The sequence below is a fragment of the Saimiri boliviensis genome, chromosome 2 (assembly GCF_048565385.1).
Source record: "Saimiri boliviensis isolate mSaiBol1 chromosome 2, mSaiBol1.pri, whole genome shotgun sequence".
NCBI lineage: Eukaryota > Metazoa > Chordata > Mammalia > Primates > Cebidae > Saimiri > Saimiri boliviensis.
The window spans coordinates 6,693,065-6,710,806 of NC_133450.1; the positions used below are offsets into that span (position 1 = coordinate 6,693,065).

The 17,742-nt window shown below is 38.2% G+C and overlaps 1 protein-coding gene across 9 annotated transcripts in view; it reads left to right on the forward strand.

Moving 5' to 3' along the window:
• The window catches only part of MYO9A (myosin IXA), a 291,275-nt gene that overhangs the window by 119,640 nt on the left and 153,893 nt on the right, over positions 1–17,742 (forward strand). For all 9 annotated transcript variants that reach the window (XM_074392722.1, XM_074392721.1, XM_074392727.1 and 6 more), the window contains 2 exons: positions 292–426; positions 10,538–10,659. In XM_074392722.1, coding sequence (XP_074248823.1) covers positions 292–426; positions 10,538–10,659 — 257 coding nt within the window. The remainder of the gene's footprint in view (positions 1–291; positions 427–10,537; positions 10,660–17,742) is intronic.

The window sequence follows — 17,742 nt, forward strand, 5'->3', positions numbered from 1 at the left end:
CTGAGATTTATTAAGATAACAGGTCACTAACCTTGCTTCATACATTTCTGTAATCTATAGATTATATTTATTAACATTTTAAATGTATTCTTATAATTAGGATGAAAGTAAGATAAAGAAAACTAAAATACTTTTAATTCACGATGTATTTAGGTTGAATACTGGCCAAACACAATCCCCTGTGCACTGCTTTAGAAGAATTGAGCATTGATTTGTTACTTATATTGTGGCTATTTTTCATTAAATACATTTAAACATTACTTTTAACCAAAACTTTCTCTTGTTTTACAGACATTGTCCATTGGTGTTCTTGATATTTTTGGGTTTGAAGATTATGAAAATAACAGCTTTGAACAGTTCTGTATTAATTTTGCTAATGAACGTTTACAGCACTACTTTAATCAGCATATCTTTAAATTGGAACAAGTGAGTACCTAAATATATATAAACTTTTCCTCCATCACACGTATCTTTGAGTCATATTCATAACAATTCACTTTATTTTTTCACACACACATTTTATTGATTTATATAGTATTTATATTAAATATTGAAATGTGCCTTTACAAACAAGAATAACAAGTAAATTGGCTTGGGAACAAACACAGTTGCCTCTTTGTGTATGTAAACACAATTGATGGGGTTAGAAGTGTATGAGATGCAACAGAGTAGTCTGGTAGCTTTGTTTATCATGATGATCAGTTGTAATATTAAAAGAATGGAGAGCACATAAATAAGCATTTTAAATCTTGTCTTTCTTTTTTTTTTTTTTTTTTTTTTTTTTTGAGACGGAGTTTCGCTCTTGTTACCCAGGCTGGAGTGCAATGGCGCGATCTCGGCTCACCGCAACCTCCGCCTCCCGGGTTCAGGCAATTCTCCTGCCTCAGCCTCCTGAGTAGCTGGGATTACAGGCACGTGCCACCATGCCCAGCTAATTCTTTGTATTTTTTAGTAGAGACGGGGTTTCACCATGTTGACCAGGATGGTCTCGATCTCTCGACCTCGTGATCCACCCGCCTCGGCCTCCCAAAGTGCTGGGATTACAAGCTTGAGCCACCGCGCCCGGCCATAAATCTTGTCTTTCAATACAAATATTGTGGTCCACATATCATTGTAAGCAGATGACAGAGGTTTGTAGTCCCCAAATAGATTTGCTGGCCAGGCATGGTGGCTCATACTTGTAATCCCAGCACTTTGGAAGGCTGAGGCAGATGGATCTCTTGAGCCCAAGAGTTAGAGACCAACCTGGGCAGCATGGCAAAACGTTATCTCTACAAAAAAATATGAAAATTAGCCAGATTTGGTGTTGTATGCCTGTAGTCCCAGTTACTCAGGAGGCTGAAGTGGGAGGATCACCTGAGCCTGGAAGGTGTAGATTGCAGTGAGCTCTGTTTGAGCCACTGCTTGCCAGACTGGGCAACAGAACGAGACTGTCTCAAAAAAAATTTTTTTTTGCTTATATATGCTTATTTGACCACATCTTTGTTGTTTTTGCTGGGATGTGTGTTTTTTTAGAGATGGGTCTTGCTCTGTCACCCAAGCTGAAGTACAATGGCATAATCTTGAATCACTGTGTCGACCTCTCACAGTCCTCCACCTCAGCCACCCAAGAGCTGGGACCACAGGTGCACATCACCATACCCAGCTAAGTTTTGTTTTTATTTTTGGTAGAGATGAGATGTCACTCTGTTGCTCAGGCTGGTCCCAAACTCTTAGGCTCAAGTGATCCTCCCACCTTGGCCTCCCAAAGTGCTAGGATTACAGGCTTGAGCTACCACGCCTGGCTTTGAACGAACCTTTGAATAAAAAGATGTGTGTATTTGTTTTGTTTTTATTGCTGGTGTTGATTTTTTTTCTTTTTCTTTCACATAGGGGTTTAGAAATAATGGTGTTGATTTTTAATTGCTACTGTGGGCTTGGTCACTGTGTGTAATGCTAAGTACAGCCAATGGGTCCTCCTTATCTTTGGGTTTTACATCCAAACATTCAACCCATGGCTGATACAAAACTACTTATACAAACCTGCAGATAGAGAGGGCTGATTGTACTAAGCCATTTTATGTAAGAGACTTGAGCATCTGTGGATTTGATATCCACAGAGGGTCCTGGAACCAATCCCTTGAGGATATGGAGGGCCAGCTGTATGCTTGTTTGATTGCTTTGGTCTCTTAGTTCTAAGATGGAATGGAGCAGCTTATTAATAGAATCTCAAGTCAACACAGAGTGTAAATACAAAGAACCAGAATGGTGTGGAGAGACCAAGATGGGTAACTAGATATTTCTTGTGAGAATCTCGAGATTGATTAAGTTAGCATAAAAAGAATGGGCCTTCAGTTTCTATGAGAATTATTAGGGTAAAGTGAGGCTCAAACAAAATGTGGGCTTTGTCTCTAAACTAAGGTTGAAATCAGGAATAGGTTTACATTGTACCCCAGAATTTGTGTATGAGGACATAGGCAGACACAGGTTTCATAAAACTCAACTCAAGGGAAGTGGTAAGAACAGAGAATGAACAGAAATACAATAGCTAGCAGGTCGAGAGAAAAGGGGGGAAAAAGATCTTTACATCATCAAGTCTCCTATAATTGGATCTTGTTGCTCTCTGTCTTAGCTTTTAAAAAAATTGCTTCTACTTTGCTTAAACGATATAGTGGCTGGTTAACAATAGAATGACAATATTAGTCCTGGCCAACTTGATGAATGCTTAAAGTTTTAAAAACAACCTTTTAGCTAGATGCTACACCAGAACTTTGGAAGATAATATTGTTATAATATTAGCTACCGCTTATGAGTTATGTAATGTTACTTACCAGTTAGTACTGCTTTGATATTGTAGTTTTTCAGGTTATGTCTAAAGCCAGTATTCAAACCTTAACACTCTGGCTCTGTAATGTTTTCTTTTAACCAAAAGGTAAGCTGGGATTGCTATGTAAGTCTCTTGATTCAGTCCAAGGCTCTTACATAAATCATACTAAATTAATATTCTTTATCCCTTACAAATAAATATATGTGTTAGAAGGGTGAGGGAATGCATTTTGTTGTCTGGGTTCTATATTTTACAGAGCAGAACATCAGCTGCTCTGTGGATCATTGAACAGAAGATTGGTTAAATTGCTTTTGAAGAAGAAAAGCATTCTTTATTGTAAACTGAAATTATTCTTACCTTTTCTAGAAATCTAGATTAGACAGCCAGAAGAAATGCCTTGGCCATAAACATATTATATAAAAATAAAAAAACCTTAAAGTTTATGGAAAATATGTTCAAAACTACTTGGAAGATGGGTGATTCTCATTTACTTGCTACCCTGAATGTCAAAGTTTTGGCCAATGCAGTGCAGTTAGGGATCAGAATCTTGTTAAGTGTCTTATTTATAGGTACATCGTTGGGAACTGGTATGAGATGGGTACTCAGTGATAATTTGTAAAGTTCAGTTGAGTATAAAATCAGTTAAGGTAAAAATTATTTAAAAAGATAAAGTATCACAGGTACATTTGTAAGAAAAATCTTGAATATGATGACTGTGGTTTCTTACTAAATTTTGTCCAAAAGAAGTACATATGCACATAGGATAGGAAAGAGATGTAATAATCGCCACATGGTAAATGCTATAATCAGATATAAGGTAAAGTATTTACACCAAGGATGAGGTTGATTGTAACTACCTGAAAGCTGCAAAAATTTCCCAGGGTTGATTATCGTATATAGTTTCAGTGAGCTGGAGCTAACTATATTGTCAATGGGAAAAGCTATTTTAGGCAAAGGTAACATTATACACATTGTACTTAAAACTGTGGACTTACATGTCATGCAGAGAAGATTAGAATTTTTCAGACAATGAGAAGCTATTTGAAATATATTTTGCAGAGGACTTTAATTGGACTGAAGAGCAGTGAACTGGAAAAGGGAGAAAAATCTTCAAACTAGTTGAAGTACTGTCATGCATAACTTGATGAGGATATGTTTTGAGAAATGCATCATTGGGTGATTTTACTGTTGCATGAACATCATCCTGTATTTACACAAATCTGGTGGTGAAGCCTACTACACACGTAGGCTGTATGGTATAGCCTATTGCTTCTAGGCTACAAACCTGTACAGCGTGCTACACTGAATATTGTAGGTAATTGTGACACAGTGGCAAGTATTTGTGTAACTAAATATACCTAAACATAGAAAAGATACAGTAAAAATATTATATAAAAGAAAAAATGGTATGTTTACATAGGGCACCTACCATGATTAGAGCTTGCAGGAGTGAAAATTACTCTGGGTGAGATGTTGGGTGAGTGGTGATAAAGGCCTAGGACATTATTGTACACACACTACTTAGACTTTATAAACACTGTACATTTAAGTTACACTAAATTGGCTAAGTTTTTTCTTTTCAATTTTTTTAAAATTAACCTGAGCCTACTATAATGTTTTTACTTTATAAACTTTTTTAGCTTTTTGACTTTTTTAGTAGCAGTTTAAAACACAAACATATCGTACAGCCCTAGTAAAATGTTTTCTCGTTATGTAATTATAAGCTTTTTTCTATTAATTTTTTAAAAAACTTTGTTAAAAGCAAAGACACATATATACATATTAGCATGTATACATACATATTACCATACCATATTAATATAGGCTTACACAGGGTCCGGATCAAGACGTAAGTAGACATTATGAATTTTTCAGCTTCATTATAAGATTATGTGATTACTGCTGTATTTGCAGTTGGTCTTTGACTGAAATGTCATTGTGTGGCACATGACTATAGACTAGGTGAGTGATTCGGAATCCTGAATCAAGGTAGTGGTAGAGACTATAATGTAGAATAAGAGATAGGCCCAAAGAGGTTTCTGATATTTGAAAGTATAGCTATCCCTGGGTATTCATGGAAGATTGAGTTTAAGACCTCCCTCACCCCCTTGCAAAGAATACCAAAATCCACAGATGCTCAAGTCCTTTACATAAAATTGCATAGTATTTGCACATAACCTATGCACGTTCTCCGGTACTCTTTAGATCATCTCTCAGCTTCTTAATAAATTGTAAATGTTATGTAAATAATTGCTATACTGTATAAGTTTATATTGTTTATTGTATTATTTTTATTTTTGCTAATTTTTTTTTTTTTTTTTTTTTTTTTTTGAGACGGAGTTTCGCTCTTGTTACCCAGGCTGGAGTGCAATGGCACGATCTCGGCTCACCACAACCTCCGCCTCCTGGGTTCAGGCAATTCTCCTGCCTCAGCCTCCCGAGTAGCTGGGATTACAGGCATGTGCCACCATGCCCCGCTAATTTTTTGTATTTTTAGTAGAGACGGGGTTTCACCATGTTGACCAGGATGGTCTCGATCTCTCGACCTCATGATCCACCCGCCTTGGCCTCCCAAAGTGCTGGGATTACAGGTTTGAGCCACCGCACCCGGCCTCTGCTAAATATTTTTGATATGTGGTTGGTTGGATCAACAAATGTGGAACCTGCAGATACGCAGGGCCTATTGTATGTTCTCTGTTGTTATTATTACTCCTTTCTTTTTTCTTTTCTTTACTTGCTGAGAATTATCCTTCATCTTATTGATTCATCAGTAAATTGAACAACAGTTGTGTGCCAGGCAGTGTGCTAAGCATAGAAGATAGAAAATTTAGAGTGCAGGGATCTTATTTAAGGAGCTCATAATCTTACAAGTTTTTGTTTCATCTGTTCTACTTCTGTTGTTGTCAGACTAGAAACTTTTAATGATCCTTACCTTGGAGAACTCAAAAAAAAAACTCAACAACGTACATTTGAAGGCACTGGAGTACCTTCAAGCACGTTTGTTCAGAGACTAGACTATAAGAAATAAATCTAGGGAAGTAAGCCCAGCGTTTGGGTGCTGCTTTGTTCCTAGAGACATTTCCCTATTTTTGTAGTGTTTCTGACTCTAAAAGGGCCAGGCTTGAGAGTATGAGGACTTGAGCAGAGTTTCCTCCTGATTCAAAAGTAAGGAGGAGGCCCTTGGTAATTCCTATAGGCTTTAGGTTGAGACCCCCGAAGGGTTACATCTTAGACATAAAAGTACACCAGAAGTAAATCTGTCATCAGAGGAACTGAAGCCCAGTTTAAAATCTCTGAGTTCCCAATTAGGTTTAAAATAATACAGAATTTGTAGTATTCTTAGCCTTCTGCCAAGAGCAAATACAGTGTACACTAAAAGAAGTCATCCAACTGCTAAAATTACTCTTACAATTTTTCATATAGTACAGGATTCAGTACTCAGTCCAAAACATAGAGAAAGAGACAGGGACAGATATACATGGAGGCAAACCAGCCTGAATAAAAACCAAGAGAAATGTGACCAGGTATGGTGGCTCATGCTTATAATCCGAGCACTTTGGGAGGCTGAGGTGGGTGGATCATTTGAGGTCAGGAGTTCAAGACCAGCCTGGTCAATATGGTGAAACCCCATCTTTACTAAAAATAAAAAAATTAGCCTGGCGTGGTGACAAATGCTGGTAATCCCAGCTACACCTGAGACTGAGGCAGGAGAATTGCTTGAACCCAGGAGGTGGAGGTTGCAGTGAGCTGAGATTGTGCCGCTGCACTCCAGCCTGGTGACAAAATGAGACTATGTCTCAAAAACAAAACAAAACCAAGATAAATGAGATAATAGTACCACAGTGAATCCAGCCAATGATATTAGCAGACATGGACTTGAAAGTAACTATGCTTTCAAGAATTTTTTTTAAAATAAGGGGCAATATTTTTATTAAAGAACTGCAGATTACTTTAAAAAAATTCCAAATTGGGGAAAACCTAGAACTATAAAGTACAGTGAAATTAAGAAGACACAGATGATTTTTAATAGTAAGATACAGGTTAGTAAAATTAGTAAATTGGAAGATAGACCAGAAGAAAATACTGATCCTAATGAATAAAGATAAAAAAAAGACTTATACTCTAAGACCATAGTGAAAAGATCTAACATGTGCCATAGGAATTTTGGAAAGATGTGTGTGAGAGACATAGAATAAGTTAGAAGCCATATTTGAAGACATAATGGTTGAGAATGTTCCAAAACCGTCAAAAGAAAAAACAACCAAACCAAAACAAAACAAAACCCCAACAAGCATACATATGAAAAGCTCTAAGAATCCAAGGCATGTTAAATGCAAAGATAGTTATACCTAGAAAATTATAGTAAACCCAAGACAGTGAAAAAAGTCTAAAAAGCACCTAGAGGAAACAAAAGACTACAGATGTTCTTTGGATGGGTAAGTTGAAATTTTTCTCTCTTTCTTTCTTTTTTTTTTTTTTTTTTTGAGACGGAGTCTCACTTTGTCATCAGGCTGGAGTGCAGTGGCGAGATCTCAGCTCACTGCAACCTCCACCTCCTGGGTTTAAGCAATTCCCCTGCCTCAGCCTCCCAAGTAGCTGGGACTATAGGCACACGCCACCACGCCCAGCTAATTTTTGTATTTTTAGTAGAGTCTGGGTTTCACCATGTTGGCCAGGATGGTCTTGATCTCTTAACCTTGTGATCCACCCGCCTCGGCCTCCCAGAGTGCTGGGATTACAGGTGTGAGCCACCACACCCGGCTGAATTGAAAATATTTTAAGTAAAAAATGCATTTAATACACCTACTAAGGGTCACAGCTTAATATAGCCTACCTTAAGTGTGCTCAGAACACTTATATTAGCCTACAGTTGGGCAAAATCATCTAGCACACCTATTTTGAAAATTATAGTAAACTAAAGACAGTGAAAAAAGTCTAAAAAGCACCTAGAAAAAACAAAAGACTACAGATGCTTCTTTGGATGGGTAAGTTGAAAATATTTTGAATAAACAATGCATTTAATACACCTAATAAGGGTCACAGCTTAATATAGCCTACCTTAAGTGTGCTCAGAACATTTATATTAGCCTACAATTGGGCAAAATTATCTAGCACACCTATTTTATAATAAAATTATTGAATTTGTCATGTGCCATATATTACTAGCCTGGGAAAAGATCAGAGTTCAAAGTATGAAGAAATTATGACAGTTAAACACCATTGTAAAGTTGAATCATCATAAGTCAGGGACATCTCTATCTTTAAAGATGCAACAATAAGACTTGTCAGTCAGCCGTTTAGTGGAAGCTAGGAGACAATGGGATTTTTTCCTTAAAACTGAAGTATGTTGTTTAGACAGTAAATTATTTCAGATTGTAGCTCAGGTGCAGGAAGTAATGAAGAGCAATGCAAATTTATAAAAAAGTCGGGGCAGGGCACGGTACTTACGCCTGTAATACCAGCAATTTGGGAGGCCAAGGCGGGTGGATCACGAGGTCAGGAGTTTGAGACCAGCTGGTCTCGAATGGTGAAGCCCCGTCTCTACTTAAAATACAAAAATTAGCTAGTATTGGTGGCGGGCGCCTGCAGTTCCCGCTACTTGGGAGACTCAGGCAGGAGAATTGCTTAAACGCAGGAGGTGGAGGTTGCAGTGAACCAGGATCGTGCCACTGACTCCAGCATAGGTGACAGAGCAAGACTCTGTCTCTACAATAAAATAAAATAAATAAAATAAAATAAAATAAAATATAAAATGTCATTGAATTTAAATGAATATTAACTAAATTAGATAAAGTTAAAAGTAACTTTTATGGTTTAAATAGAACTTTTTAGGCCTGGTATGGTGGCTCACCCCTGTAATTGCAGCACTTTGGGAGGCCAAGGCAAGTGGATCACCTGAGGTCAGGAGTTTGAGACCAGCCTGGCCAACATGGTGAAACCCTGTCTCTACTAAAAATAACAAAAATCAGCCGAGCATGGTGATGGGCGCCTGTATGTAATCTCAGTTACTCAGGAGGCTGAGGTAGGAGAATTCGCTTTAACCCAGGAGGCAGAAGTTGCAGTGAACCAAGATTGTACTGTTGTACTCCACTCTGAGTGACAAAGCGAGACTCCATCTCAAAAAATAAAAAAAAAATTAAAAACAGAACTACTTACTGTTTAACTAGAACTAAAATACATGAAAATAATAGCATATAAATCAGGAGTAAATAGAATTTAATATATTCTAAGATCTTTGTATTAAATGATAAGTTACAGAGATACTATTTCTCTTAGTAGTAAGTTAAGGATACATGTTTTCTAGCATTGCCAAAGATAGTAAAAGAATATAAAACTTTTGAAAAGGTAATAGAGAGGATAAGTAAAGTAAAAACACTGAAACGGTCCAGAAGAAAGCAAGAAATAAAAGAAATGCCGTGAAAGTCAGACAAAGAGCAAGTGGTAAGATGTTTGATTTATTCTCACAAATACAGAGATTGCATTAAATATAATTGATTCATTGCTCCTTCTAGAAGCTAGATTGTCAGACTGGATATAATACAAAACTAAACTGGTTGTTGCTTATGAGAGACATTTTAAGTATACAGAAAGATTAAAAGGCTGGGTGAAGATTTAGCAGTCCTTATAAAAAAAGTAGTCATAGCTATATTAATATCATATTTCAAGCATTACTAGAGATAAAAAGGAATATTTAATAATGCTACCCTTTAGAATGCCAAAGGGTTTCTTGGGAAGTATACAGTTCAAAATTTCTAAGTATCTGATAGCATAACCTTGAAATATATAAGCAAAAATGAATAAAACTCGAAGAAAAATGCATTTGCAATCGTAGTGTAATGTTTTGACATATCTTGCTGACTTGCTGACAGAGTAAGTGTTCAAAAAATTGGTAAGGATATAGAAGATTTAAAATATCTAGAGGATAGTGTGTTTGTGGGCATTCATCTCTGACTATCCTTCAGATCAGAATGTCAGTTTCTTGTCCTTAGGCCTGAAACCTAATCAATTAAGGATATAGGATATTTAAAAATCAAATATGTAACTGATATGCATAGAACACTGCATCAACTTCTGCAGAATGTACCTTTTTTTTTTTTCAAGTTTGGATGGAATATTCACAAAATTTGTTTATATCTTGGACCATAAAGCAAAAGTCAAATTTCCAAGGATTGAAATGGCAGATTTTAATACAATAATAAAATAATGCCTGAAACCAATAAGTAAAAGATAACTAAAAATTACTTGTGTGATTAAAAATTAAGAAATATTATTTTAAATAGCCTAGAAGTTGAAAAATTAGAAAATATGTTGTACTTAACATGTTACATATTAAAACTGTGGGATATGGCTAAAGCCATACTTAAAGGAACATTTTATAGCTCTTAGAAGATTTTTGTTGAAAATTAGTGTTCCCTGTCAAGTTGGGGAAAAAGTCAGCAAACTAAACCGGAGGAAAGTAGAAAAAATGAAATAATACCAATAAAGAGGAAATTAATAAAAGTGAAAACAAATATACTGTGGGAAAGGATCAACCAAACCAAAAGTAAATCTTTCAAAAGGCTAATACTATTGATGAACCCCTCAAAGAATTCACCTGAGAGAGAGAGAAACCTGACAGAGAGGGATATAAATAACCGAAAGTATGGTAAAAGCTTTTCAATCTGTATTACCCTATTCCTGTTATTTTCTGCAAGATGAATAAATTGTTATTTTGTTTTTTGTTTTTTCTAGGAGGAATATAGAACCGAAGGTATCAGCTGGCACAACATAGATTATATTGATAATACCTGCTGCATAAATCTTATTAGCAAAAAACCAACAGGACTGCTTCATCTTTTGGATGAAGAAAGCAAGTGAGTGTAATTTTCAATTTTGTTATTGGCTGTTTAGGCTTTTTATGTCTTTTTAAGTTTAAACTTTTTTCTTACATTACCAAATAAAGAGCCAAAGGTTTTTTTGTGTGTACAAATTTTTTTTATCTGTGTATGTTTCTAGGTAATTAGGATGGACTTCATTACTTGCATTCATTTTTTTTAAAGTTCTTCTAGATTTATTCAATACACATTGATGTTAAACTTGTTGACTTTTTTTTTTGGTTACATGTTTCTTTCTTTGTAAATTGAGTTTTACATATGCGATGTGTTTTCAGTTTTCATGTTTAGCAGAAAAGAATATTGTGATAGATTGAATGTGGTGGCTTACGCCCATAATCTTAGTACTTTGGGATGCTGAGGCATGTGGACTTCGAGACCAGCCTGGCCAACATGGCAAAATCCCATCTGTACTAAAAATACAAAATTTAGCTGAGCATGGTGGCACACGCCTGTAATCCAAGGTACTCAGGAGACTGAGACTTGAGAATCGCTTGAACCCAGGAGACAGAGGTTACGGTGAGCCAAGATGGCGCTACTGCACTATAGTCCAGCCTGTGCGACAGAGCAAGAGTCTTGTTTCCAAACAAAACAAAACAAAAAAAGAATGTTATGGTAGATTCGTAATGTCTATCGTGATCATGTTTGTAAGTGGCAACATCTGCCAATTATTTACTATTCCTCATTAACACTGTTCAATATAACAGTTAAATATATGCTTTAGAAGTAAGCTTCAGGTAGCATTCTTCAGGATATTCTCAACAATCTATAAAATATAGTTGATTATCCTAAGAGATGGCAAATCTAGAATTGGAGAAACTGAGATGAGGAGGTTGTGAGGTTTTTTTATGACTCTTGAGTAAAAAATTTAGAAACAATTTGTTTACCTGATTTCTAGTTTAATGTAATCCTCATTAAACAGGATGGAAAGTATTGGGGATTTACTGTTAGAGGTAAGATGATTGTGTAAGGTTGTAGAATAAAAAAACTAGCAGAAAGAACTCTATCACTAGTCAACTTCCGTTAATCTAAAGGAATTAAAATGCTGTTAACACAAGTAAAAAGTACCTTAATTTTCTGTCCAGAATTTTGTAAAAGTTTCTTGCATTACTGTGTATGCCCCAACATAGTTATTATCTCATAAAATTATAACGTAAGTCATTCACTGTTTGTATACCTTACCTCTGGTATATCTTTAGTTGGGAAGGCTTTATAGGTAATTTTGATACTCATTGTTGAAAACTATTGTGGTTGATAATGGAATGATAAGCAGTTGTTTTGGTTTGAGGAATTTTATAGTAACAAAAAAAGGGTTTAAGAAACAATCCAAGAACAAAGATTATATAAGTAGGAAATGGGGTACCTAAGATTCAAACCTGTCAGGTGTTTCTGACTATAAGGTTGTGCTTTGAATTATTATATTGATTTCCTGTAATATTTAGGTGTTAGAGTCAGTAGTGCAGGATTTGTATCCCATTTTCATAACTACTGTTACAGGAAAACTCTCAAACCATGTTTTTTGTCTACTCTTACACCAAAATAATCAACATATAAGACTTCTGTGACCAAATGTGTGTGGTGTTTTTCCCCATTAACAAGCAGTTGACACCAGCTGGGCATCCTTTAATTCAGATTTGACACTGTCTACCTGGAGGTAACATCAGATCCCACAGATTGAGGGCTTAGTTCCCAAAACTGCACCCCACCCCACCTTCAGACACCAGCCACTTAGTCCATGCCTCCAGAACTTCTGACCAACTAGCTTCTCCTTGAGTTCAATTAATTTGCCAGAGTGGCTTGCAGAACTCAGGGAAACACTTATATTTATGCCAGTGTATTGTAAAGGATGTTGCAAACTAAACAATGAGGAGATGCATAGGACGAGGTGTGAGGTAAGGAGCACAGAGCCTCCGTGTCCTCCCTGGGTGTACCACCCTCAAAGAAACTCCCACATCTTCAGCTATTTGGAAGGTCTCCAAATGCTTTTTTGGGGATTTTTTTTAATGAAGGCTTCATTACATAGGCGTTATTGACAACTATGTAGAAATGTGATTGGACAAAAAAAGTATGATATCATACTAATAGACTGAGTGGGAAACCCAGTGAGGCCTGTTTGTCCAGATTCTTCTTGGTCTTTCTGTGCAGTATTCTTTCCTCCAGAGTAATGGGGCAGGACTCTTTCTGGAATGAGGGTCTTTTGATCCACAATCAGATTAGAGGCTTGCCTTGGGCAGGTAAAAGGTAGACAGGAGAAGGTCAGAGAGAGAGAGATTCTGAGGCCTGCTTCCGATACTTAAAGCATCCCCACATTATAACAAAAGATGACACCAAGGGCTGTGGTAGTTATAAGCCAGGAACCAAGAATGAGAACCTACACACACACACACACACACACACACACACACACACACACACACACTCACACTCACACTCACACACATTCTCTCTCTCTCTCTGTCTCTTTTTTTTTTTTTTGGAGACAGAGTTTTGCTCTTGTTACCCAGGCTGGAGTGCAATGGCGCGATCTCGGCTCACCGCAACCTCCGCCTCCTGGGTTCAGGTAATTCTCCTGCCTCAGCCTCCCGAGTAGCTGGGATTACAGGCACGTGCCACCATGCCCAGCTAATGTTTTGTATTTTTAGTAGAGACGGGGTTTCACTATGTTGACCGGGATGGTCTCGATCTCTTGACCTCGTGATCCACCCGCCTCAGCCTCCCAAAGTGCTGGGATTACAGGCTTGAGCCACCGCGCCCGGCCTCTCTCTCTCTCTCTCTCTCTCTCTCTCTTATATATATATATATATATATATATATATATATATATATATATATATATATAAAATTCTTGTCACAGGCCACAGGCTTTCAAACATGGATCCTTTACATCATCAAAAGAATATACAACTCAAACATACTACTACATTACTAGAATCCCATTCAGTCATTAGTAATTAGGCCAGTTCATCTCATATTGTTTGAGATGATTCCCCAGGAAGAGAACACTCAAGTTTGCAGGCTTCCTTTCAGTCTTGTCAGATTCCGAAAGCAGGAGTAATCTCAGCAAACACAACCTTTCCCTTTTGAGCATCTTTTATAACTGAGCTAAAAGACAGTGTCATCTCTTGCTCTGAGCTTCTTAAAATGTGTTAATGTTGGATTTCCCTCAATTTATTATCCACTGATTAATATCTTTACCCTCAGTTGCTATTCCTCCTCTCCATTAGTTCCCAAACTTTTCCTCATATGGAAGGCACATGAAGAATTGCCACTGTGCTGGTTTAGATTGCAGACAACAATTCTAGTCTAGCAAGTACCTCCTCCTAAGTCCACTCCCTTTTAGATAGGGTGAATTACATAGGTGCAGAACTAGTGAGCTGTTTTTATGGCCAGGAAAAATAGTTACATTCACTCTTAGCCCCAATTTTGCTACATAGAGTGAAGGTACAACCCACCCCCATCATGCCCTTAGGAATTTTGACTTAAGATTTAAACATGTAATTACAGTTTCTTGTTTAGAAATCATCCTTGCTTCCAGCTCTTGTAGTTGCAGCCCTGGTCCTAGGATGACTGCAGCTGATAGGGGAGAGAAAAAAAGTTTTTTGTTTTTGAGGTCATCTGGGAAAGAAACAAAAAGTTACGGTTTTTATACCAGTATACTCCTTCCTTGGCAAGAATTGGATAGTCGTGTCAGCATGCTCTCCAACCCCTCTTTCCCAGATGAACCGGAAAAACAAGAAAGATCTAGGGGATGCTCCTTTAGTCTCTCTCATGCTGAGTGTGAGCAGATACTCATACTCAGGAAGGCATGCAAGCCAGCCCTTCATTTTTTGATCTTCCCCTGTTTTAGACAACCAGTGTTTTAATTGCCAATTCTACTTCTCCATCAAACTGTTACTCTGAGGAAGATATCTTTTTCCTTTGCCGGACATTGTAGGCTGTGCAATGGGTTTCTTGTTCTGAAAAAATGATCATCATCCAAATCGATGCAATGTTTTCTGTTTTTGTTTTTTTTTTTTTTTTTTTTTTTTAATGGTACCCTGAGCATTTGCATTTTCCACTGGGTAAGTAAAGCTCACTTCAGTCAGTGACTACTCCTGTCAATTTGTAGCCCCCCAGGGATACCTACATCAGTCTCACTTAACTTCTCAGTTCAGGGTCTTCCCATCAGGGAAACTGCCACATAGCCATTGGCAGTCTCAGATTCTCTTGCTGACGAACAGAACAGTTCTTACTGGCATTTTGTGATTGAGAGAAGATGCAAGAGGAATGCCTAGATTTAGCACTTCTCAGCACTGCTGTAGTACCCCCATATCTGCTCATTTCATGGACCCAGGTGACCATATCAAAGGAGTACACAGGGATATGTGCTTGTCAATTCTAGTTACCTTCTGAACCTGGAAAGGGGCTTTTTTTGGTGGCCATTGATATGTTCTGCTTTAAGGTACCCCTCAGATTTCCGTACGATTGTGTTCCAAATGGGCCTTGTTTTAATAGGCTGGGTTTCCATTGCCCTTCTGCTTGATTATTTGGCCAGACCATTGGCCAGTGCCCCTGAGTCAGTAAAAACCCAAACACGCCGGGCGCGGTGGCTCACGTCTGTAATCCCAGCACTTTGGGAGGCCGAGGCGGGTGGATCACGAGGTCGAGAGATCGAGACCATCGTGGTCAACACGGTGAAACCCCGTCTCTACTAAAAATACAAAAAACTAGCTGGGCATGGTGGTGCGTGCCTGTAATCCCAGCTACTTAGGAGGCTGAGGCAGGAGAATTGCCTGAACCCAGGAGGCGGAGGTTGCGGTGAGCCGAGATCGCGCCATTGCACTCCAGCCTGGGTAACAAGAGCGAAACTCCGTCTCAAAAAAAAAAAACCCAAACACAAGAGCTTCTACCACTCTTCAGTTCTTCCCTCAGTTTTAGGAAATCATCATGTCATTCAGCCCACCAATCTGATTTGTTTTCACCTTCTTCAATCATAGTAGCCTTCCAAACAGGATGTTGTCCATTTACCTTGGAACCACCATCCACAAACCAAGCAGTTGTTTGCCAGTCACTTGAGAGCACTGTAGGATCCAGCAGCTCCTCACACAGTTCCAGAGTCAGTCCTAGGGTAAAAAGACTCCCTGCTCATGAGTGTCTCTTCCTTGCACCCCCCAGGCAGCATGATTCTGTATAAATCATTTCCATTTTATTATGGAACTCTTCAGTGCACTGCTCTCCTCATGAGAGTGTTTTTCTTCCATAAGCTGGGACAGCATGGGTATTTCAGGTGTCGAGATCATTTTATGACCTTCAGTTTTAGGGATAGCTTCAGCTAATTTCCCATAACAAGATAATAAGTGCCCCTCCAGTAGAAATTCTGTAGTCCAGAAGTCTCAGTAGTTGTTGCTGGTAGATGCCCACACATTTTTGCCATAAGCCCCAGGAAATGCTCCACAAAGGGGTATCAAATGTACTGTTTGTTTCTGTCTGCACTCTAGCTTCTTCTGAGTCTACTCTGGATGTGGACTTGAACAATCTTACTGGTTCCCATTTAGCATGTCCAGTTAATATTGCTTAAAGGGCATGTTTACATGCCTTCCGCCATTTAGCATGTCCAGTTAAGATTGCTTGAAGGGCAGATTTACATGCCTTCTATTTTATAGCACTGGGTAGGGGGAACATTTTCCAGTCACAAAACATTTAAATAAAGGAGACTCAGCTTCTTAAGGCCTGTTAAGTATTCCAGTTTTCATAATCCTATGATCTCTGATGTATTTATTATGTTCTAGTTGCAGAAAGTTCTCCACCCATAGACCATTTTACCATTCTTGTGTAAAAGTCTTTGGGTCCCAGCCAGGCATTGGGCCAAGGGACTCTGGCCTCTCTGTCAATTGTTACCTTGATTAACTAGTCTAACCATGGCCCCAGGCAATTCCAGGGAGGATTTCTCATTGTAATCTTATCCTTCTGTCTTTTAAACATTTCTCCAAAATTGGGGAAATAGAGCAAACTGGTTGAGGGACCAGAAGGCGCTCCCTTTGGTTTATCCAACCTTCAGTAGTGTTGTATTACAAATTTTGTTTTAACCCCATCCATTTCTGTTTTATTCATCCCATTTCTTCAAAACCATATAAAATATTTCTGCCTAGCTAGGGTGAATCTCATGACTCTTCCCCTTTTCCTCTTAGTTTCACCCCTTTAATGTTTTCTTTATTCACCTTATTTCTTTTTTCTTTTCTTTTCTTTTTTTTTTTTTTTTTTTTTGAGACAGAGTTTTGCTCTTGTTACCCAGGCTGGAGTGCAATGGTGCGATCTCGGCTCACTGCAGCCTCCGCCTCCTGGGTTCAAGCAATTCTCCTGCCTCAGCCTCCTGAGTAGCTGGAACTACAGGAACGCGCCACCATGCCTAGCTAATTTTTTGTATTTTTTTTTTAGTAGAGACGGGGTTTCACCATGTTGACCAGGATGGTCTCGATCTCTTGACCTTGTGATCCACCCGCCTCGGCCTCCCAAAGTGCTGGGATTACAGGCGTGAGCCACCACACCTGGCCTATTCACCTTATTTCTTAATAACCATTAAAAAATTTGTATCTTCCTGGGGTAAATCCTTTGAACCCTCCCTTTTGCCTTTTCCCATTCTCTCATTAATTTACCTAATATTTTTATTGCATCTGTAAGACTTATGAGGAGAAGCTGAGACAACAAATTTGAAATCACCTGGGGTGCCCATGTAGAAGGGACCCCTTTAACTATAGCATTTACTGTAATCCAGTAAATAGATAACAGACACATTAATTGGGCAAATATCCTTATCATTATAAAGCTAGTCTTACGTAGTACGAAGCATATCAGCTGCTTCATCTGGGTTGTTCTGCTTAGCATTTCTAGGGAGAGTTAGGCAATCCCCCTTCCCAGAGTAAAAAGATTGTACAGTGGCTTTTATCCAGTCCACTAGGCTGGCTTTTCCCTCAGGAATAACCTCTTGTGTATCTCAATCATGTATAGATGTCTGAGATTGCTTAGTAGTGAGTTGTGTGTCCTGCATCAACCCAGACACACTTGTCCACTGCAGCATTTAAAACCAAA